The sequence below is a fragment of the Chiloscyllium plagiosum genome, chromosome 2, assembly GCF_004010195.1.
Source record: "Chiloscyllium plagiosum isolate BGI_BamShark_2017 chromosome 2, ASM401019v2, whole genome shotgun sequence".
Classification (NCBI taxonomy): Eukaryota; Metazoa; Chordata; class Chondrichthyes; order Orectolobiformes; family Hemiscylliidae; genus Chiloscyllium; species Chiloscyllium plagiosum.
In genome coordinates, this window is record NC_057711.1 from 8,774,605 (window position 1) to 8,798,807 (window position 24,203).

Below are 24,203 nucleotides of genomic sequence, written 5' to 3' on the forward strand. Positions count from 1 at the left end.
CATTCTGCACTGGAACACTACATCCCCCACTCCACACCGGACCACTCCCCTCTATTGTGCTCTGGAACAGCACACTCCCACTCCACACCAGACCACCACCCTCCATTCTACACTGGAACAGTACAGGCCCCCACTCCACACCAGACCACTACCCTCCATTCTGCCCTGGAACAGTACACCCTCCCACTCCACACCGGACCACTCCCCTCCATTCTGCACTGGGACACCACACCCCCCACTCCACACCGGACCACTCCCCTCATTCTCCACTGGGACACCACACCCCCACTCCACACCGGACCACTCCCCTCCATTCTGCACTGGGACACCACACCCCCCACTCCACACCGGACCACTCCCCTCATTCTCCACTGGGACACCACACCCCCACTCCACACCGGACCACTCCCCTCCATTCTGCACTGGGACACCACACCCCCCACTCCACACCGGACCACTCCCCTCATTCTCCACTGGGACACCACACCCCCACTCCACACCGGACCACTCCCCTCCATTCTGCACTGGGACACCACACCCCCCACTCCACACCGGACCACTCCCCTCATTCTCCACTGGGACACCACACCCCCACTCCACACCGGACCACTCCCCTCCATTCTGCACTGGGACACCACACCCCCCACTCCACACCGGACCACTCCCCTCCATTCTGCCCTGGAACACTGGCATTCCCACGGCTTGCTGCTGTCCTCACTTCAGAGGCTGGCAGTGGGAGGGCGGGGCTGGGTAGTCCGAGGCTGAGAGACGGGAGGGAAGAGAATGAAGACAAAAAAGAAAGGAGAAGAGGAACGGGTGGAGTAGTGGAGCTCTGGATGGTGCGTCCTACAGTCCCGCCAACTTACCGCATGGCCACCATCCAGCTATCAACCCCACCGCCCTGCTCCTCGTTTTCAAATCCTCCCACCTATTCATTCACAAAACATGTTGCGCTAGCATTTACTCCCTGGAGGGCACTAAGTGCTTCCTCCACAGCCCCACGGCACCTTCCCCTGCCACCGCTGGGGTGGTAACACCTGTGCATTTACTTCCTCCCTGCTCAGTGTGCAATGGCCCAAACACACCGTCCAGGTGAAGCAGCACCTAACACAGTCTAGTCTACTACAATCGCTGCTCCCAATGCTGTCCATCTCTATGACTCTATGACTCTCTGTGGCCTGCTTTCCATTGTGGAAGTGAAGTTTAGATTGGGTGACCGCTTTGCAGAACATCAATGCTCTGCCTTCAACAAAGATGCTGAGCTTCCAGTTGCTGACAGTTTAACACAGCACCCTGGTCCCCGGCAACATCTCTGTCTCCGGCTCGCTGCAGTGCTCCAATGAAGCTCAGCACAAGGTGGGGGAACAACACCTTATTTTCCACTAGGGAACCCTGCAGCCTCTTGGATTCAATATCGAGTTCAATAACTTGGGGCTTGACCTCCCCCATGTATTAGCTTCCTACCCCACACACCAAGCCTTGTTATCACACAAAGCCTGCCATTACACACTACCTGTTATTAGTCACTAACAATCCCCATTAACAGTTATTCACCATCCAAACCAGATCGTTATCCACTTCTTCGTCTGTCCGACACTTCCTCTCTCTCTTCGGGCTCTATCCCCACCTACTGTTTATTCCTTACTAACCCCCTGCCTATAAACTGACACTTTCTGAGCTACCATCAGTTCTGAGGAAGGGCCACCAGACCTGAAACATTAACTTTGATTTCTCTCCAGAGATGCTGCCAGACCTGCTGAGCTTTTCCAGCAATTAAGAAGGCATACGGTGTGTTAGGTTTCATTGGCAGAGGGATTGAGTTCCGGAACCACAATATCATGCTGCAACTATACAAAACTCTGGTGCTGCCACACTAGGAATATTGTGTACAGTTCTGATCGCCCCATTACACAAAGGGTGTGGAAGTATTGGAAAAGGTGCAGAGGAGATTTACCAGGATGTTGCCTGGTCTGAAGGGCAGGTCTTATGAGGAAAGGCTGAGAGACTTGGGTCTGTTCTCATTGGAAAGAAGAAGGCTAAGAGGGGATTTGATAGAGACATAAAAGATGATTAGAGATTAGATAGGGTAGACCGTGAAAGACTTTTTCCTGGGATGATGACGTCAGCTTGTACGAGGGGGCATAACTACAAATTGAGGGGTGTCAGATGTAAGACAGACATCAGGGGCATGTTCTTTACTCAGAGAGTGGTAAGGGCGTGGAATACCCTACCTGCTAATGTAGTCAACTCAGCCTCATTAGGGAGATTTAAACAATCCTTAGATAAGCACTGGGATGATGATGGGATAGGGGAACGAGCTGAGAATAGTTCTCAGGCCGGTGCAACATCGAGGGCCGAAGGGCCTCTTCTGTGCTGTATTGTTTTCTGTTCTATGTTCTGTTTTTGTTTCTGATTTGCGGCATCCACATTTCTTTTAATCAAGTCAACCACATTGGTGCGTCAGGAGTCACATGTAGGCCAGGCCAGATAATGATGGCAGATTTCCTTCCCTTAAGGACATTAGTGACTCAGATTAGTAGTGATCACATGATCACCATTTTATTCCAGGGTATTATCTGTATTAAAGTCCCCTAGTGTCCTCAACTTCATAGAGACCATCCTCTTCCAACTACCTTGAAGAAGTTCTCCTCCTGTGTCAATAAAGATCTCAGTATCTCCCTCACTGCACCCCGCCTCCCCCACTGAGTCATCTCTTCTGTAGCACCACCCTCATGACCTGTCCCACTTGTCAATTTTCCTTTCCACCAATCTGCTCCATCCTCCTCCCCGACCTATCACCTTTACCCCCACCTCCATCCACCTCCTCGGATGCTGCCTGACCTGTTGTGCTTTTCCAGCGCTACACTAATCTTGACTCAGATGGATCGTGGCCAAATAATTCCCATGTTCCTAATAAAAACTTCCCCTGTCGCCACCTTCAGAAAGCAACTGAGGGTTGGCAATTTTGGTCACCTTTTCCAGTGATGTCCGAGCCTAAGACTACATAAAGGAGGTGGCTTCAAAATAAATGATCAGGCTGGCATGGATGTGATGGGCTGCATGGGTTGCTTGCCTCCCACAAGATCTCCAGTGAATTCCATTTGACACCTGCGCAGTTCTTCCCACAGAGCGCCCCCTTGTGAAACTGAGTTGGTCCGAGTGGAAAGTTGGTGGGACTTGGAACTGCTGTGTGTGTGTGTGAGGGTGAGACTTTCCAAGAAACATGAGGCGGAGATCAAGCGGTCATTCCCTGCAAAGCCGCAGAATATCTCCATGAATGTGTCATTCAGATCGGTCCTTTGTATCCAGGCGGATTGCAATAGAGGTGTCACTTGTGGGGTTCACTTTAACATCGGATAATGGCAATGTGTGAGCTGAGGGAGCGGTCAGATTGCATCTCTTTTATTGTTAATGGTGGATGGACAGGAACATTTACATTGGAACCATCTTCTATAAAGGGTGAGGTGGACATTGAACTCCGTTTCAACTGCTCTTGCTTGTGTGTTCGAAACAGGAAGGACGCAACGAATTGGCTGTTCAGTCTGCAGCAGACCTATGCAGGATATACTGCCTCCATGTGACACTGCTACGTAATCTACCCTTATCCCACAGAGCCCTCCAAAAAGATTTTCCGTGGACTGATTTTGCTGACCACTTCTTATTGCAGGTAAGTGCTGGCACTGGACAAAACACAGTAATGGGGTAAATAGCATCTCCCCTTACTTTTAAATTGTTCTCCCTGGTTCTCAACTTACAGCTTAACTGTATCTGACCTGTCTATCGCTTTCATATTTTGTTGGTTTCAATCAGATCTTTAAACCTCGACAGACAACAGGCCCAATCTCTCTTCATAGGGTAGTCCCACCAACCCATGTACAGATCTGCTAAACTTAAATTGCATTCCTGTGATGTTAACAACATCTTTCCTGAGATAACAGAACAGCGAGTTATTGTCACGTGTATTTTTCCAAAAAAAAGACAATGAAATCTTTTACATGTCACCACAGTGCGGTACCCAAGCTAATGGTAGAAGTCATAAATAAAAAGGAAAAGAGGTAACTTCACAGATCAATTAACGGCCCCAGGGATCGGGAGACGCAAGAAAACGAGGCTTAGACAGCCATGCAGAGACAAGAGCTCCACGCCAGGACAGCAGCTCCAGCAGCTCCACGCCAGGACTAGAGCTCCACGCCAGGACTAGAGCTCCACTCCAGGACTGGAGCTCCGCGCCAGGACTGGAGCTCCGTGCCAGGACCGGAGCTCCGTGCCAGGACCAGAGCTCCGTGCCAGGACCAGAGCTCCGTGCCAGGACCAGAGCTCCGTGCCAGGACCAGAGCTCCACGCCAGGACTAGAGCTCCACGCCAGGACTAGAGCTCCACGCCAGGATTAGAGCTCCACGCCAGGACTGGAGCTCCATTCCAGGACTGGAGCTCCATGCTCCCACAGGCCAATCAAGTCCACACTAATTCTCCAAAGAGCATCCCACCCAGGCCCTATAACCCAACATGTTGCCGTGGCTAACCCACTCAGCCTGCACATCCCTGGATATATGGGCAATCCATCCAACCTGCACATGGTTGGATTGTGGAAGGAAACCCACAGGGAGAACATGTGAACCCAACACAGACAGCTGCCTGAGGATGGAATCAAACCTGGGTCCCTGGCATTGGGAAGCAGCAGTGCTGACCGCTGAGCCACCATACCACCCACGTGAAAATGATGCACTGAGAGTGACCATTTGAACAATTGCACATGTATCAGCTCTTTGAGGGTGAAATCTCTCCAACCTGGTAGTTGTCATTGGGAACGTGAGGAGATTCATGTCTGTGAGGATAGGGGAAAACCACACCATCCCCCCCCCCCCTTCTCAACTGGACAACCATACCAGAGAGAGGTGGCATTGGTGGGGGAGGGGAGAGGTGGGGGTCTCACAAGTGTATTAGTTCCTTAGCCAGAAGCATCTGATTGCTCTGTTGGATAATGAAGTTTCCATTTGCGGTCAGGTCAGGCCTCCTGCTTGGATCATATCACAGAAAGCCAACAGCAGGAAGTGTCTTGCAACAGCTCGCTGGCCTTGGGGTTTGGTTGGTCTCTGGGCCATTGAGGGGGGGGGGGTGATATTTCCCTCACACCCTCTCTGCCCACCATTCCCCAAGCACCTCCTGCCATAGCAGTGCCTACCTCCACCATTGGAACTGATACCCTGCTAGGTCTGCAGACTCCTGATTGGGCCTGCAGCCTCAGAAGTAGCCAGTGAGGTGTCGATCTCCTTCGTGATCCTGGGAGCGTTCACGTCACCTTTAAGTATGAGGTTGGGATCCTCATTAAAGAGGTAAAGTTTCTGTCCTGAAAGAGCTTCGCACTGACACCTCATCCGCCCCTGACCCCCTGCTGTTAGCCCTGACCTGAAACTGTCCTTCTGTTCAATTCCTTACTGCATTTCCTTTCACAACTTCCTATGGAATCTGCTTCCTGCAGACAGTGTACTCCAGATTCTGGTAACCAGCAGGAAATCACTTCTTTTCTTTGCAGAGAAGACTGGCAGAATATTGCATTCTGAAAACACTGCTGGTCACTGGATGGAAAGTTGACGTGACTTATCTGAGTGATCTGAACGATGGGCGTCTGTTAAGGACTGTCGCAAAAATGTGTTCTGAAATGCCACGTTGTACCGGTAAATCTCCCAGACACTGGGTTACTGATTTCTTCTCTACTTCCCACCCAAGCATTGAGCTCCGCCTCCCACCCACTCACTGAGTTTCTCTTCCTCCTAAACCTTAAAGCTGAATCTCTGCTCCTTGTATCTAATGGGAAAAGCCTTGGCCATAATCTTGCACCTCTATCAGATCTGCTGTCAATCCCCGCTTAAGGAGAGAAACCCTAACATCTCCAAACTTACTTTGTAGCTAACTTTATACACAGGGAGGGCAGTGGCTGAGGGATACTAATCCACACACCCAGGTAATGTTTGGGGGACTTGGGTATGAAACGTCCCACAATGAATGCTGGAATTTGAATTTGATAGAAAACTGGAATTGGGAGTCTAATGATGACCATGAATCTATTGTCAGTTGCCATGAAAAACCCATCTGGTTTCCTAATGTCCTCTAGGGATGGAAACCAACAGCCTTATCTGGTCCGGCCTACATGTGACTTCAGACCCACGGCAATGTAGTTGACTATTAACTGTCCTTTGGGCAATTAGGGATGGGCAATAAATGCTGGCCCAGCCAACAACACCCTCAGCCATTAATGAATTAAACAAAAAATCATTTATGGAATGTGGGAACATTCATGAATATTGGTGAGGCCCATTCCTAACTCCCCAGAGGGCAGTTTATAGTCAACTACATAGCTATGGGTCACATTAGGTCAGACCAGGTAAGGACACCAATTTCCTTCCTTGAATGACATTTGAGAACCAGATGGACAATCAAGTATGGTTTCATGGTCATCATTAAACTCCAAATTCCACATTATCATTAAATTCCAATGTCACCATCTGGCATGGCGGGATTCAGACTCCGATCTCCAGAATATTATTGGCTAATTGTCAGTGTTTACCGTCCAGGAGATGCACTGCAATAACTCACCAAGGCTCCTTAGACCAACACTGAGAAGGGCAAGGGTGGCAGATTCATGGGAACACCACCTTCTGCCAGTTTCCCCTCCAAGTCACAACCATTCTCATTTAGAAATATTTCACTTATCCTTCAGTGTGACCAGGTCAAAATCACTATACTGTGGGTCTACCTACTACTTAATGGACTGCTGTGGCTCAAGAAAACATCTCCGAACCAACTTCTTGAGCATTTAAGGACGGGCAATAGATGCTGACACAGTGTGTCGCAACTCGTGCAAGAATCTTAAAGTTAACAAGTATCACCGATCATTTAAAATATTGCCCACCTTCCATTTCCCATCCAAGATGGAAGAACATTCTCATTGGAGGTCAGGGATCTGACAGTGTTTAGTTCTGGTCTATAATGGATGGCAATTTCCCAGCATGAGCTGGAGTTGGATACGATGTAGATAAATGGACATTCACCTTCAGAAGAGTCAAGTGTGGCCTAGCGTCGTTACAGGCCCAGAGATAGCCCTCTCTTCTCTGAGTTGAGATGGTGTGAGTTTAAAGTCCTGCATTCAATTGACTTAACCCTTAACCAACATCTGAAAATACCCACCAGTCATCTAGTCATTAATGAATCTTGTGACTACACTTCACGCAAACATTGTACATTACCAGCTGCTGGTTGCAAAAATCCGCCATGATTTTTTTTGTCTGTGACATTGGTTTGTGAGGTGGTTGGAGTGGTTCAATAATCCTGTGAGGTATACCTGCTGATTAGTGTGGAGTGCTTATTGATGAGGTGTAACTGCAGTACAATTATAATGATCGCCCTCACATGGGTTTCTGTTTAACAGACACAGAGGACCAGTTAGGCAGTAAGATTGGAAGTGAATACCGACATATCTGGGAAACCGTCGCTAAGATATCACCTGAACTCGATGTAGGACATGCTTTCCCAGTGACATGTACTTCAACGGTATTTCTGAAACCAGCAAAGCCTGAAGGTATGTTCAACAGCACTCTTACTCTTACTTTTCATTAACTTTAGACACTCCATTTAGTGAGTATAATTTACTGCTTTTAGGAATCTAGGAAAATCCAGGAGAACAACCCCCCTAAGCCATCTAAACAGTCCCATCTGTGCGTGATTCCTCAAGTAACTATAGCAACGTTGCCCTGTCACATAGTAAACTATCTCATTCATAAAAGCGTTATCACACAAGATAGTGTAATTGATTTCTTTCAGGAAGCACAGGGAAGGGTGGGGTAGTGGGGGGGGGGGGGCGATGTAATACAAGATTTCACGGTAACAAGAAAACATTTAATAGCTCAGACGTACAGGAGAGGTTTCCATTCAACGAAGTGGCCTCAGCTGCTTCACTGGGCAGGGAATTCCATAGATTCACAACCCTCTGGTTGGAGAAGTTCCTCCTCAGCTCAGTCCGAAACCTGCTCCCCCTAGTTTGGAGACCATGCCCTCTTGTCCTAGTTTCACCCTCCAGTGGAAATAACCTCGCTGCTTCCATCTTATCTATTGACGCTACCTTGTTGAATGTTTTTAAGGCAATGGTAGATTAACGTTTTAAACAGTAAAGAATTAAGGGATGCAGTGAGAGCGCAGCCACGAAAGATCAGCCACGATCTTATTGAATGACAGAGCAGGCTCGAAGGACCAGACGGCCTACTCCCATGTTTATATATTGAAATAAAACCTAGAGGCTGGGAGTAGCCACTCATAAATTCAACAGGGAAATACAGAGAAACAGAAAAGCTAGAGATCTGAATCAAGCAAAAACAGAAATCACTGGAGAAACTCAGCAGGTCTGGCAGCATCTGTGGAGAGAGAAGAACAGAGAAACAGAAACAGTTAACATTTCGAGTCCAGTAGCCCTTTTTCAGGTCCGCTCCAGCTGTTAATTGGTTATACAGTCTATGACCAAGTATAATAGACTGAGTCATTGTCTCTCAGGGGATAAGAGTGTCTGTTACCGAGTATTAATGTAATTAACCAGTCTTAAGCAGTTGTCTTAATATTATATCATTAATTACATTGTGTTATTCAAGTGCATGGGTCTTCTGCTGAGCATAAGAACCAGGAGCAGGAGTCGGCTGTCTGGCCCATCAAGCCTGCTCCGCCACTCAATAAGATCTTTTCAAAGACTCAGCTCCACTTACCTGCCCTCTCACCATAACCCTTAATTCCTTTATTGATCAAAGATCCAGCTATCTTAGCCTCAACTGCTTCACTAGGCAGGGAATCCACAGGACACATTAGTGGTTAATTGTTCGCCATTTAATATGAGTACTCATGTGTCGATTTGTATTACAAGAAGAATTGATGGCAGCCGATCTACCCTGGCATAGCCAAATGTCAACTGCAGGTATCTCTTGCCCAACACTATTCATGTTCCACTTCCCAATCAGCATTTGACTGGAGTATACAGAGGTCTGGACTTCCCTGGTTCAAGAAGACAGCTCAGCACCACTGATTGAACTAGAGGACGGGCAAGTAATGCTGGGCCCAGCCAGCGATGCCCACACCCGTGAGTGAATACAAGGTTGGAAAATGGAGGAGAAGTAGACCATTCAGCCCATTGAGTCTACCCTGCCGCTAAATGAGGTCATGGCTGATCTGACAATCCTCAGCTCCACTTTCTTGCCTTTGCCCTTTAACCCTCGATTTCCTTCCTGACTAAAAATCTCTCTATCGCAGCCTTGGATACATTAACGACCCAACCTCGGCAGTCCTCTGTGGTAAAGAATTCCATTGATTCATTACTCACTAGAAAAAAGAAATTCCTCCACCTCTCAGTCTTAAATGTGTGAAGCTTTATTCTGAACTGATGCCCCTGGTCCTAGAAGCTCCCACAGGGTGAAACAATCTCTTCATATATTCTGTCAATTAACCACCAATATATTCTCAGCAGAAGAGGCACATACTAGAATCACAAGGGGTAACTTATATTATTAAGGAACAAGCCTTTAGACTGGTTAATTACACTAATACTTGGTAAGAGTCACTCGTAGCTACTGAGAGGTAATGATTCAATCTATTATATAAGCATAGAATCCCTACAGTGTGGAAACAAGCCCTATAACTCAACACCGACCCTCCAAAGAGTAACCTTCCCAGACCCATTCCCCCTCACTAATGCACCTAACCTCCACATCCCTGAATACTAGGGGCAATTTAGCATGGCCAATTCACCTAACCTGCACATCTTCGGACTATAGGAGGGAAACCAGAGCAAAATTGCACAGACACAGGGAGAATGTGCAAATTCCACACAGGCAATGGTCCAAAGCTGGAATTGAACCCAGGTCCCATGGCACTATGAGACAGCAGTGCTAACCACTGAGCCACCACTATTACACATGGCCATGCACTGTAGAACAGCTAAACCTGTCCCGAAGAAGGATTACTGGACTCAAAATGTTAACTGTTTCAGTTTCTCTGTTTCTGTCTTCACAGATGCTGCCAGACCTGCTGAGTTTCTCCAACACTGTAAGAATATTAAAATAAAAACAAAAGATTGCAGATGCTGGAAATCTGAAATAAAAACAAGAGTTCTGGGCAAACGCAACAGGTCTGGTAGCATCTGTTGAGAGAAAAACAGTGTTGACATTTCACGGATATTATTAAACTGGAGAAGGTTCAGAAGAGATTTACCCGAATGTTGCGGGGAATGGAGGGTTTGAGTTGTAAGGACAGCGTGGAACTTTTTTTTAACTGGAGTGTAGGAGGTTGAGCAATAAACTTGGAGAAGTTTATAAAATCATGACAGGTGAATGGTAGTTATCTTTTCTCTAGGGTGAGGGATTTCAAGACATTGGTTAGGCCACTGTTGGAATATTGCGTGCAATTCTGGTCTCCTTCCTATCGGAAGGATGTTCTGAAACTTGAAAGGGTTCAGAAAAGATTTACAAGGATGTTGCCAGGGTTGGAGGGAATTGCAACATTTAAGAGGCATCTGGATGGGTATATGAAAGGAAGGGTTTGGAGAGATATGGGCCGGGTGCTGGCATGTGGGACTAGATTGGGTTGGGATACCTGGTCGGCATGGACAGGTTAGACCGGAGGGTCTGTTCTGTGCTGTGACTCTTGGACTCTATGACTGGGAGCATATTTTTAAGGTGAAAGGAGAAAGATTTAAAAAAGACATGAGGGGCAATTTTTTTTTTCATGTGTGTGGAATGAGCTTCCAGTGGAAGTGGTGGATGTGGGTGCAGTTACAACATTGGAAACAAATTTGGATAAATTGATGAGTATGAAATGTTTGGCGAGATCTGGGCAAATTGCAGGCAAGTGGGACTAGTTCGGATTGTGGTTTGTTTCGGTGCTATATGACTTTATGACCATGACTCTGAGTTCAGTGATCCTTTGGCAGAACATGAAACTCTGTTTCTCTCTCAACAGAGCTGCCAGGCTTGCTGGGTTTCACCAGAAATTTCTGCTTCTGCGCTGCTGCGAATAGCGTAAGGTCACCTCCAATTCTCCAAAAGCCCAATAAGTTTAAAAATGGAGATGACTTTGACTTAGAACTCTGCGCTATGGCGACGAGTCACAACTCTCATTCTCGCTTTCCTTTATCCAGATGCATCCATGCAGAAAATTCCTACCACTGGGTTAATACCAATAAAGTCAACATTAGTTGAAGAATTCATTGGGGATTTACTCAAACAATTGCCACAACTGAGCAGGTAAATGAAAGATGACTGGCTGATGATATTGTGTTTGGTGTTTTCACCCTTAATAACCAACCATAATTCTCTCTGCCCTTAGTGAGGACCTGGAACATGAACCACGGTATAAGCTGAAAGAGTTTGATGAGGTTTTACATTGGCACTCCAAAAAACCCATCTTAACTACTCTCGAAGAGCATCGTGAGAAATTGAAGGAACCAATGAGAAGTAAATAATTTATCTTCGATATGTGTATATACATTTATATTATAATCTCTTGGTCATAGCAAACATGAACATTGCTGAGCAGAGAGTGACAAAGCTGAAACTTTCCACCTTGTACTCTTCAAATGTAAGAATGCCAATTTTTCAGACGATCACAATGTTTATAAGGAGTAAGGATGCTGGTTGGTTGACAACAGAACTGCAACTGATGGGAGTGTCAGGTTCCTAGGAGTGACGATCACCAACAATCTGTCCTGGACTACCCATAGAGATGGGATGGACAACGACGCCTCTTCTTCCTCAGATGGCTCAGGAACTTCAGCATGCCCACAATGACCCTCACTGGCTTTTACAAATGCACCACAGAAAACATTCTATCTGGATGCACCTCAGCCTGATACTGCAGCTACTCTGCCCAGGACAGGAAGCAACTACAGAGAATTGTGCACACAGACCGGTCCAACCTCCCATCCATTGACTCCATCTACACCTCTCACTCCCTCAGAAAGGCAGTCAGCATCCTCAAAGACCCCTCCCATCCTGGTTTTAATCTCTTCCAACCTTATCCATCAGGCAGAAAAAACAAAAGCTTAAAGACACATATCAAACAGTTATCTTCCCTGCTGTTATTAGACTTCTGAATGGGCCTCTCAAATTTCAAATCGAATGTTGTTCTTGTTTTTGTCCACCTTCTGCACAGCTGTAACTCTGTATGCCTTGCTCCGTTCAATCACTCTGTCACCTGTATGACCTTGTAGGTTAGGATTTGCTATACTGCTTGCAAAGCAAAACCTCTCACTGTACTTAGGTACAGTTAACAACAAAAAAGCAAATCCAATCAATTAGCCACAGCATTGCCTTGGGCAAAGCAGTATTTTCTACTAAATATGACTCCCGATGATAGCGCAGCGCATCTGGCTGCGACTGAATTACCAATCAACTTAAGATAAGTCGAGGATCTTGTAAATTGGCTGATGTACACTTTCTAGAGGTGAGGCACATTCATATGCAGGGACCCGTCCTCCACAAACAAAAGGGATATGTTCAAGCCTTGTGGCTTCTTTGAATAATCCAGGAACTTGTATAGTTCATAGTTCTCAGTATCCAGGCTTGGGCTGACAAGTGGCAAGCAGTGAGTACACCTTCTGTGGGCTACAGCTGTTTAAGAAGAAAGTCCACCATCACATTATGCCTGAAATGTCGACTCTCCTGCTCCTTGGATGCTGACTGACCTGCTGCGCTTTTCCAGCACCACACTCTTCGACTCTGATCCTCCAGCATCTGCAGTCCTCACTTTCTCTGATCGTGCACAGAAAGGCAGTTAGAGATGGGCAGATATGTTTGCCTAACCAGCCCATGTCTAGTGAATGAATGAACGATAAAAAGGTTTCTCTCCCGTCAATCAGCACAAGGCAGTGTGCTGTGATCTGTGTCTGTCCAGTGTATGCTGTTTTCTAACAAGTCAAACATCTGACTTGCTTTTGTATTTAACCCAATCTTACCCACTTTATTATCTGTTAAAGATCCAAAGCAATGGAGAAACCAGCTACGCAGTCAGCAAAAACTTGTTGCATTTGAGCGATTTTATGCCGAATCTCTGGATGAAAAGGCAGCGGTGACAATTGTCACCAGTCAGTCGGCGGTCACTGATGACTCGGTAAAGCAGCAACATCAGCCGAGAAAGGGAAACGGCAGCAAGGCAGCGGTAGGTCAATCACCAGCATCTCCCGCTGGCCATTTCCCCTTCAACTCTCCTTTGTCCTGAAAGGCATTGACTCCTCGCTGGGGCTTGGCTGGTTGCTGGGTGACCGCTTATGTGTGCAAGACCTGAAACTGTGTTTAGGCTGTGATAGAGGGACAAAAGAGCCAAGCCTGGTATTCGACTCAATGCAAAGGCCATATTCACTGGTACAGGCAAGAGACTAGACATACAATACCATTCTTATACACCCACACAGCCACACTCATATACACACACACACACACACAGACACACTCATACACACACACATACACACAGGCACACTCATACACACACACACACACACACATTCTCTTTTTCATACATACAAACACATATAAAAGTCTATGGGGTGAATTTGCATTTGCAGAATTGTATTTACAGATAAATTCTACTTTTGCTCAAAATTCACACGATCTACAGCAGTCAATCCATATAACATTTTATAAGTTCCTATTTTGGAAATAGAACCAGTCTGACTCAAGATTGGAATACAGATAAACTCTAACGCTACACATTTAATGCATTATCTAAGCTGAGACGCCATTTTTTTTTAATAAAACCTTAAGTTATCTCGAGAATATGACTGGAAAGATGTTCTGGGATTTACATATTAATGAACCAAAACCTGCAACCCATTCTAAAAGATGAAAGACTTAACAGCAATCTAGGTTTGTTCAATGTATTGTTTCAGTTGCATGACACACTAATCTTTTGCTATAAATTCTGTGTTTTATAATCCTGCTCCACCGTTACCTGATGAAGGAGCAGCATTCCAAAAGCTAGTACTTCCCAATAAACCTGTTGGACTATGACCTGGTGTTGTGTGCTTTTTAACTTTGTTCACCCCAGTCCAACACTGGCACCTCCACATCAAAGTGCAGCATGGGAGTGGAAAACTGTTTTCAAACTTAGTTTGAATGTGCCATGAGGATGTGACGAGGCTGGTGTATGTCTAATGCCAAACTCTCTGGACAGTTACGCAGGAGGTCACTGTCTATGGAACAGGCTGGGAGATGTTGGGACTGTTGGCCAAGACAGAGCCTCGAAGGAGCAAGCACACACACACAGACAAACACACACAGACACAGATACCTCCTCCCCCCCATCCCACACATACTCTCACACATTAAAGGGCCTGATTTAATTTAATTTCCCGGGTAGTTGGGTTCTGTGGGGCAGAAATGAGAAGTGAGAGTGGTGGGGTCATTTGGTGGGTAAGGTCAGATCAGGTTAGATGGCAGATGTGCCATGGCTATCACTCAGTTCCCTCCTGCTGGAGTTCTGCTGGTGTTGGGTGAGCTGTTAGATGGCCTGCCCGCCCTTCAGCTAACTGATAGGCTGACGTGGTGAGTTGATGCCCAGTTGACCACCGCACCCCATCATTGCTGGGATTGTACCAGAGGCAGATGATGCCTTTGCCACCTGGACAAGCAGGAAGAGAAACTCTGGAGTCCTCACCATGGACCAGCTGGGCTAGAGGAGAGGGTAGTGCTGGGGAAGGGACAGAATGGGTTCTTAGACAGTCACCAATGCTCAATGGTTGCCCCTACAACTAGTTCCAATTGGTTACTTCCGCCCGTTCCTCCAGGCTGGTTAGTCGATCACAAGCAGGTCAAACCCCTGACCTTCTCTCCATCATGTTCCGAAATGGGATGTTTGCTGCTGCACAACGTTCAGCACCATTCACGACTTCTCGCGTACATTTGAACATGCGCTGCTTCAGTAACAAGATCTCGATAATATCCAGGCTCGGGCTGACAAGTGGCAATTAACACTCATGGTGGCAATGGCCTGCAGCTTATGTAGACACACCTTGCTCCCAGTTAGGGGGTGGAGCCATGACCCTGTGCCAATTGTCAGAGAGAAACCCATTAAATCATCTCCGTGGAGCTGGGCTGGCATGGTGCCTCACTGACGTGCACATACACACACATGTGGGGTACAGACTGGCACAGGTACAGCCTCATGCACATTCACTTATACACACTCACTTGCACACATTCACTTATACACACTCACTTACACGCACTCATTTATACACACTCACTTACACACACTCAATTACACACACTCACACACACACAAATCTTACACACACTCACTTATACACATTCATTTACACACATTGACTTACACACATTTACAAAGTTTACAAAGACTCACTTATGCACACACACATCCTATACACTCACTTTTACACACTCATTTACACACATCTTATGCAGACTAACTTACACACACATGTTATGTTGACTTACTTCTGCATACTCATTTACACACACTCACTTCTACACGTTCACTTACATGCACCCATTTATACACACACACACACGCCCTGTCCCTGGATAACAGCCCATAGTGACTTGTGCCTGACTCTCACTGTCTCATGAAGCCTGTTGCCCTAGCCCTTGGCTTCTATCAATCCACCTTTTCACACTCTCTGTGTTTCTCCATGGGATATTTGCCCTGAGTCTCCCACTTCATTGTATCTGTCATCTCTGCTGGACTGTAGCATAGGGTAAAGGTTGATTAAAATAGTTTGCTGACACCAATCCTCCTTTGTCAATACCGTGCCTGGGGCCTGTCTAATAATCAGTGGTAAGAGAATAGGCCACAGGTGAGTTCAAACAGAAGGCGCAGTTGTCCTAGTTAACAAGCTGGTTTATTGCATGGTGCCAACTTACATTACCGGAGAGACATATTTACAAAGGGCCATTGGGAGCTTACCTGAATAAATCTACTCCTTATGAACATCAGGACTTCTTCTTCCCACTCGAAGACAGTGTATGATACCATCAGATTGGGTAGAGCTAGTCCAACATTAATGTTAACTCTTTTAAGGGCCATTAGTTTACACAATGCTCCACAATTTTGTTACATGTTAAGCTAATGTTAACAGCCATGAATTTGCCCCCTCTAACTAACATGCTTTGTATAAACTTTCTCTGAGAAAGAAGAAGAAAAGTTCCGAACTCATCATCGAAGCTCATGAGAAGAAGAAGAAGGAAGAAGAGGAGAGAAAGGCCAAGGAACGCTGGAGCTCACTGCAAGACTCAATTCAGAAGGAGCTGAGCAATGATATCGACAAAGGGATTAAGACTCTGGAGAGGTTCCTGCAGACCTGTGCCAGTGATAGTGTGAAAGTAACCGCTGAGATGGAGGCGAGTAAATACTGCTACAAGGCTTGGGCTGAACACTGCAGATCTAAAGGTAAGAACGACAGTCACTTCGGTTTCAATGATGTGTAATATTGTGTAAAATGGCTGCCGAGGTTCCTATAGCAACCAAGCTTTCTTCTTGTAAGTACCTTCTTGGCCGTCAAAGGCCTGCGTGTTGTGAGGTTGTGAATGGTGCTACTGCAATGCAAGTTCTTTGTGTTTTTGTTTCGGTTTAACCCTAAACATTCTCTTGCAAGTGTCAAGCTCCAGGTCACATGGTGGAGAAACTGATATCGGAAGGTCAGGGGTCACTCCGACAGAGTGGGGGTGTTCCACAGGGCAGCATGATGCCTCAGTGGGCATCACAGTGGCTCAATGGGGTGGCACGGTGACTCAGTGGTTAGCACTGCTGCCTCCCAGCACCAGGGTCCCAGGTTCGAGTCCTGCCTCGGGCAACTGTCTGTGTGGAGTTTGCACATTCTGCGTGGGTTTCCTCCAGGTGCTCCAGTTTCCTCCCACAGTCCGGAGATGTACAGCTTAGTGAATTGGCCATACTAAATTATCCACATTGTTCAGGGATGTGTAGGTTAGGTGTATTAGTCAGAGGTAAGTATCAGGTGGGGGGGGCTGGATCTGGGTGGGTTACTCTTCAGAAGGTCGGTGTGGACTTGTTGGGTCGAAGGGCCTGTTCCCACACTGTAGGGATTCTATTCTATGAATCAATCACAAAGTCAGTGCTGGGTTTTGCTAATGGAAAGGAGACCACAGTGTGAGTGGTGGATAAATTAGTTTGATTAGTTTGAAAGAAGTACGAGTGAAACCTGCTTTCACTTGGAAGGTGTGTCTGGGGCCTTGGACAAAGAGGCGGAGGTGAACGGGCACGGTTGGACGGGAATGTGTTTCAGAGGAATGAGCAAATGTTTGGGGTGGTGGAGGAATGGACCAGGGTGTCACCGAGGGAATGGCCCCTGCAAAATGCTACCAGCGCTGGGGGGGGGATGTGTTTGGATGTGGCATCCCGCAGGAACTGGCAGAGGATGATCCTATAGACCAGTGAGGTGGAACAGGGGAACCCAGTTGCTGTCCTGGGAAGGAGTGGAAGGGGTGAGGGCAGAAGGTCAGCAGATGAGTTGGACATGGCTAAAGACCCGGTCGATAACACTGGGGAGGGGAAGGATCTTGGTTGAGGAGAAAGTCAGTCTCCTGGAAGGTGGCACCATTCCAACAGATGTGAGGGACGAGTTGGGAGAACGGGATGGAATCTTTGGAGAAGGAAGAGTGTGAGGAAGTGTGGTCAAGGAAACCAGAGGAGTCGCTGGGTTTGTAAACTTGTGCGCTGTTACTCACAGCAATTGGAGAGCAACTAGATCCTTTAGCATCAAATTGGCTCACTCTTGATTCCTAGGTCTGATATTTCTACACCCAATAAAGCGAGTTGCCCACAGAAATGCTTTACCTTTACAAGGGAACAATACTTTTTCAAGTACACTCATGGTTTTTCTGTCCTGTAAAAGTACAGTTAGCCCCCACTTTTTGAAAGTTCATTTTATGGCACTTTGTTATTAAGAAAGGCCAACAATAACCGATAAAAATCCAAAGAGGATTTTTATTTTTATGAAAAAAGGTGAAATCTTTCCCATGTAAGCGAATACTTCTTTGCTTTGCGTCATTTCGGCTTGCGAAAGGTTTCACAGGAACGCTTTATGGATAGCGGGGGATACTTGTAGAGTCCTACCAGATCATGGGGCTGCTGTCTCGTCAGAGAGACAGCGAGAGAGAGAGACAGCTGATTTAACCCGAGGGTCTCCATGCCTCATGTGAGATGGAGAGTCTTTGATGGAAGCCTCCGCCGACGATGGGGATAGAAACCATGCTGCTGGCATCATTGTCCATCACAACCCAGCCAAGTGAGCTCACTGAGCCTCTCACAGAGCAGGGCCCTGCTGATGAGGTGAGAGACTGTAGGATGATCCTGGAATCCCTATCAGACTCGGAGTCTACCCTCAGATTGACGAGCACAATAATATCATCCATTGCGTGGACTAATGACGGAGGGAAGTAAAAGCTGTTGAATGACTGTTGAATTGATTTTAGAGAGGGGCGAGTAATCCAGAGGGGCCCGGCTAATATTCAGTGCACATGGTGAGGCCGAATACCACTTCAGCAATTGGTCACATTTAAATCCATTAATAAATCTTGAGCTGCTGTGGCCTCAGGATGGTCTCCCAGTCTTGAGCTGTGACCTCCCAGCCTCACAAACCTCCAGGTAAAACCTGGCATAATCTGAAGCCAAGACCCGATGTGGACCTGGTGCCAGTGTGGTTGGGTTGGGTTGGAAGACCATACTTCTGAAACGTTTATTTCTGCAATGCTTGGACTATTTATTTCTCTGTTTTTCTAAGATTTTGTAACTGAATAGGGACTTTGTACCTAAGGCAGCATTGTAAGCGGTGACTTATAAACTTTTCATTGTACTCAATAAAGCTAATTCTAAGTCGAATTCTAACTTCTAAAATCTGGAGTTGAAATTTAGTCTCCGTGATGGTCATCCAAAACACCCAAGTCCCTTTAGGGAGGGAAATCTGTTTCCTTTCCCTGGTCTGGCCTACACATGACTCCAGACCCACAGCAATGTGACTGACTCTTGGCTGAAATGGCTGAGCAAGCCACTCAGTTCAAACTCAAAAAGGGATGGATAACAAACATTGACTTTGTCAATGATGCCCAAAGCTCACAGAATTTTAAAGCAAATCAAACTTAATGCTATTTGTTTCTTCCTCCTGAGGTGCAGGTGCTTCAACAGATGTGAAGATCGCAGTGCATTTGATGCGAAGAATTCATAGTGTTCTGTACAGACATAAGGATCAGCTGAGCCCTAAAGAACTCAATGAATTGGCACGTTACCTCAAAAATCTGGGATTCCTGAACCTAAGAGATACAGTTCTGGAGATGATAGACGAAGAACAGGTAATGCTCAGTATCTCAGAGGGCTGGTGGTGTTGAGTGGTAATATGACAGGCCTACTAATCCAGAATGCCGCAGTAATGTTCTCGAGACGTGGTTTCGAATCCCACCATGGCTGACAGAGAAACTTGAATTCAACAAAAATTCTGGACTACAACGCCAGTCTAATGGAAACCATTAGGTAAAAACAATGACTGCAGATGCTGGAAACCAGATTCTAGATTAGAGTGGTGCTGGAAGAGCACAGCCAGTCAGGCAGCATCCGAGGAGCAGGAAAATCGACGTTTCGGGCAAAAGGCCTTCATCAGGAATAAAGGCTGATGAAGGGCTTTTGCCCGAAACATCAATTTTACTGCTCCTCGGATGCTGCCTGACTGGCTGTGCTCTTCCAGCACCACTCTAATCTAGAATAATGGAAACCATTGCAAATTGTCATTTAAAAAACATCTGGTTCACTAGTGTCCTCTGGAGAAGGAAACCTCCTGTCCTTACCTGGTCTGGCCTACATGTGAGTCCAGACCCACAGCAATATGGCTGACATCTAACTGCCCTCTGACATGAAAGTAGTTCAAAAAGATGACTGTCCATCATCGTCTCCAGTGTTATTAAGGACGGGCAATAAATGCTGATCTACTCAGCGATCCCAGCAATGAATTTAACAAAAGAGACTCCTTTTGCTTTCTTAGTTTGATATGAAAGATTGCGTTGCATCACTGATGTTCTGGCCAATATTTACGTCTCTCTCAACATCAGCTACCACAATGCCAGATTATCTAACCCATTCCTTAAATTTCTTTCCTGGGATAAGGGTTACCACCGGCAAGACCTGCATTCATATCATCCCTACAGTCCAGATAGAGGCCAATTGGCCTATCACATCTGGCGCCAACTCTCTAAAGGGCATCCCACCCTATTTCTGTAACCCCTGCATTTCCCATGGCTAACCCACCCATTGCACATCCCTGGATGCTATGGGACAATTTAGCATGGCCAATCCACCTAACCAGCTTATCTTTGGATTGTGGGCAGAAACGGGAGCATCGGGAGGAAGCCCACGCAGATACAGGGAGAATGTGCAAACTCCACACAGGCAGTCACTCAAGGCTGAAATAGAACCCAGGTATCTGGCACGGTGAGGTGGCAGTTCTAACCACTGAGCACCTTGCCACCTTTATCTAAATGCTTTCGAAATTAATCAGTGATAGATTGTGGTCTTCATCGCCAGCACTGGATTTGAGATCCAGTAGCTGCTCTGGTGGGATTTGAACCCATCTCTTCAATTCTTGAGGCTACAAGTTACGAGAGTAGAGAGAGAGAGAGAGAGTAGCTTTTTATTTGTCATTTCTACTGTATACAACTGATACAGTAAAAACGAGGCAACTTTCCGCCAGGACCGAGGGTGCTGCATGGACAGCACAAACTACAGAATCGTACCTGAGAAGTACAAAACACACAAGTTACAGTGTAATAGAAGAATGATTAATAATAGACATTGTTCTAGCAGCAATTCAAAGTCATGCAAAGAATTTCAGATGGGAAAGAGTCTGATCTAACTATGTTAAGGAGCCTAATGGCTTGGGGGAAGAAACTGTTGCACAGTCTGGCCGTGAGAGACCAAATGCTCCAGTGTCTTCTGCCAGATGGTAGGAGGGAAAAGAGTTTGAGTGAGGGGTGTGTGGGGTCTTCCACAATGCTCTTAGCCTTTCGGATGCAGCGTGTGGTGATGTCTACTAGTCCAACTACGTTATTACCACAGCCTAACTCTACCAGCTTGATGTGTAGTCATCGTTTAGTTGGCTTCAAGCCTCTATGGGCTATCTTGAAGTAGTGGACCACAGCCAGAGAAACAGTTATAATCTTCTCCTCCAGGCGATATTATTCATTTACACCACTCTGAACTCTACTACAGTCACCTCTTCAATTTCAGTTCTTTTCCTCTCTGTAAATTGCCCAAAATTGGCTCATTAAAAACAAACTGAAAACTTTACTGTAACAACCAGAGAGTGACGCAAAATGTTAATCATTTTGTTTCTGAACAAATCTCCAGTATTTTATTTGTTAGTACACTATATGAGGGTTGCTGGCTAGGGCAGCGTTTATTGCCCATTCCAAATTGTTCAGAAGGAAATTAGGAAACAACAACCTTGCTGGGGGCCTGGAGTCACATGTAGGCCAGACTAGATAAGAACATTAACCTGAGGTTCTGGATTGTTAGTCCAGTGACATTACCACTAGGCCCTTAAGTTAACTGCTTTATAGGCAGTTATTTTAACTTAAAAGTGACTGAGAAGCCTGTGTACATAGATTGTATCACTCCTCACTGGGTAATGTGCTGGAAATCAACCCCCAATATTCCTGGAGTCATCACAGATAAGTTTTTTTGAAAGAAAAACTCAAACTCATCAAACTATTGGATCCTTAGACCCAGGTTGAGAGAAAAGATCAGGTTTCTGTACTGAACAGGAATCACTATTTAATAACGCTTATTGGAATCTAGCTACAAGTACACAATTATAAACTGGCAGCAAAGAATACAACAAAAGAAAATCACCTCTTGTAAACTTTCTGTCTCTCACACACACACACTCACACACATACAGACACATTGTCTCTCATATACATACAGACTCACTCGCTCTCTCTAAGAACACAACAAAAGAAAATCACCTCTTATAAACTTTCTCTCTCACAAACACATGCACACTCACACATAGACTCTAATATACAGACATACACACCCATTCACACAGATACATACACTTTCACACAGCCACATACAAACACACAAATGCACACACCCACACGCACACACACTGATACATACACATGCACTCACTCTCTCTCTCACGCACACACACACAGAAGAAACAAAAACACTTGGGTGGAGAGAAAACTGGTAAAACAGTTCCTTAGGTTTTGTTCACAAGATCTGTTGATTTTGTTGGTTTTTGTTGATTCGGAGATTTTTCCTCAACCTTCCTTTTTACGAATGTTTCTACTTGTTTGTAAGAGGCACGGGGTAGCTGGGTCACTTATGAAAGATCTTTCATTTATCTAACTCAAACTTACAGCTTGGAGCATCTGCTGAAGGAGAGATAAGCTGGTTTTCTTCAGGTTTAAAGTGGCATATCACAGAGAACTGAGAGTTCCCAGCTGCCACAGATCTACTGGGTTCTCCTCTGGCCTGAACGAGCTTCTGTCTGTCTTGCTCACAGCCCAACCTGCTCAGCTACCTGACAGTCAATCACATAGCTGTTGCCAGGCAGAAGACCCTTTGTCATTGATAACTGGCCCCTCTTTGATAAACCAATCAGCTTCACTACCCATTGGCTCCAGTTCGTCTGCACGTTGCTGGAACACAGCTACACAGACAGGGTTCACAATAAGCATTGAATTCCTTTCAAATCACAAAGCCATCCTTGTAAATCACTGGGTTTCAAAACAATTTGTTCTCATTTCAGTTTCAGAAATCACAAATATAAAAATACATGGTCTTTATAGCTGCAATTGAAAGGGATAACAGTTATTCATAGATTATAATCTTAGATTAGCAACCCAAATATTATGTCACCACAGGCTCAAATCCTTGCTGTTTAACTTCAATGATTGTGATAATAAAAATGATGTTGTAGTAGCGATTATTGTGTAATTTAAGCTGATTCTGTGAAAGTTTGAATGTGGAAAGAAAACCATCTGAAAACCATCAAAGAGAACCATGAAAACCGACAGAATTGTGAATGATGTAAGTCAGAAACCAAAACAGAAATGGCTGGAAAAGTTCAGCAGGTCTGGCAGCATCTGTGGAGAGGAATCGAGAGTTAATGTTTTGGGTCGAGTGACCCATTACTGGACCCAAAACATTAACTCTGATTTCTGTCAACCGATGCTTCCAGATCTGCTGAGCTTTTCCAGCAATTTCAGTTTTGGTTTTGGTTCACTCATGCCCTCTAGTGAAGGGAAGGAGATCAGCCATCCTGACCCCAGTCTGGCCTACACCTGGCTCCAGACCAAACTACTGACCGTTAACAACCCTGTGAAATGATGTCTCAGTTTAAGGGCAACCAGGGATGGACAACAAGTGCTGGCTCATGTCTCACAGAAGATTAAAGACAAGGCATTGACGCGTTTCTGTTTGCCAATCCAGATCACAGTAAACTCACACTTCATAAAATTTCACCACAGAAACAAGAAATGAAAACAAAATCGAAGAATGATCCCAGGTTTCCAGTCGGTGTGGGGGCAGCCCGTTTTCAGCTGGAAAATATGGGTCCTTATCTATTCCGGGAGGAGAGGAAAGATCCGGATCCAAGGGTTCTGCACTTTATACCAGATTCATGGCAGGTAAAGTACAGCATTCAGTAGAACAATGCACAGCATTTTTATAAACCACCGCTCACTCATTTGAACAGTCAAAAATCTTTGAGTTGTGACCTGAATAGAAGCATATTGGTGATAATTGTCTAAATATCAATCGCTCCTCAAGGATTGATCCATTCTGTGGGTTACTTTATTTAAAACAGCAAATAAAATGGTTTGTCTCATGAGGTGAGCTTGGGCAGGTTAAGCCTACACCCACTACAGCTTGGAAGGATGAGAGGAGATCTAATGGAGGTGTGTGAGATGCTGAAGGGGGATTGACAAAGTAGCTATAAAGAGGACACACTTCCTCACGTGGGGCAGAGTAGAACGAGAAAAAGGAAGCTTTAGGATAAGGGGCAGCAGATTTAAAACCGAGATGAGAAAAAATTGCGTCTCTCAAAGGATTGTGAATCTCTGGCTTTCGCTCCCCCAGAGTCCCGGGGATTCTGGGATTCTGAATAAATTTAAGGAGGAGACAGAGATTTTTAATTAGTAATG

At 45.8% G+C, this 24,203-nt stretch overlaps 1 protein-coding gene across 1 annotated transcript in view; it reads left to right on the forward strand.

Annotated features, from left to right (window-relative positions):
* LOC122539550 (probable ATP-dependent RNA helicase DDX60) overlaps positions 1-24,203 on the forward strand; it is a 148,737-nt gene that overhangs the window by 46,625 nt on the left and 77,909 nt on the right. The window contains exons 8-16 of the mRNA XM_043674534.1: positions 3,515-3,667; positions 5,534-5,675; positions 7,427-7,576; positions 11,168-11,273; positions 11,356-11,483; positions 13,004-13,185; positions 16,179-16,434; positions 19,174-19,349; positions 23,529-23,687. Coding sequence (XP_043530469.1) covers positions 3,515-3,667; positions 5,534-5,675; positions 7,427-7,576; positions 11,168-11,273; positions 11,356-11,483; positions 13,004-13,185; positions 16,179-16,434; positions 19,174-19,349; positions 23,529-23,687 — 1,452 coding nt within the window. The remainder of the gene's footprint in view (positions 1-3,514; positions 3,668-5,533; positions 5,676-7,426; positions 7,577-11,167; positions 11,274-11,355; positions 11,484-13,003; positions 13,186-16,178; positions 16,435-19,173; positions 19,350-23,528; positions 23,688-24,203) is intronic.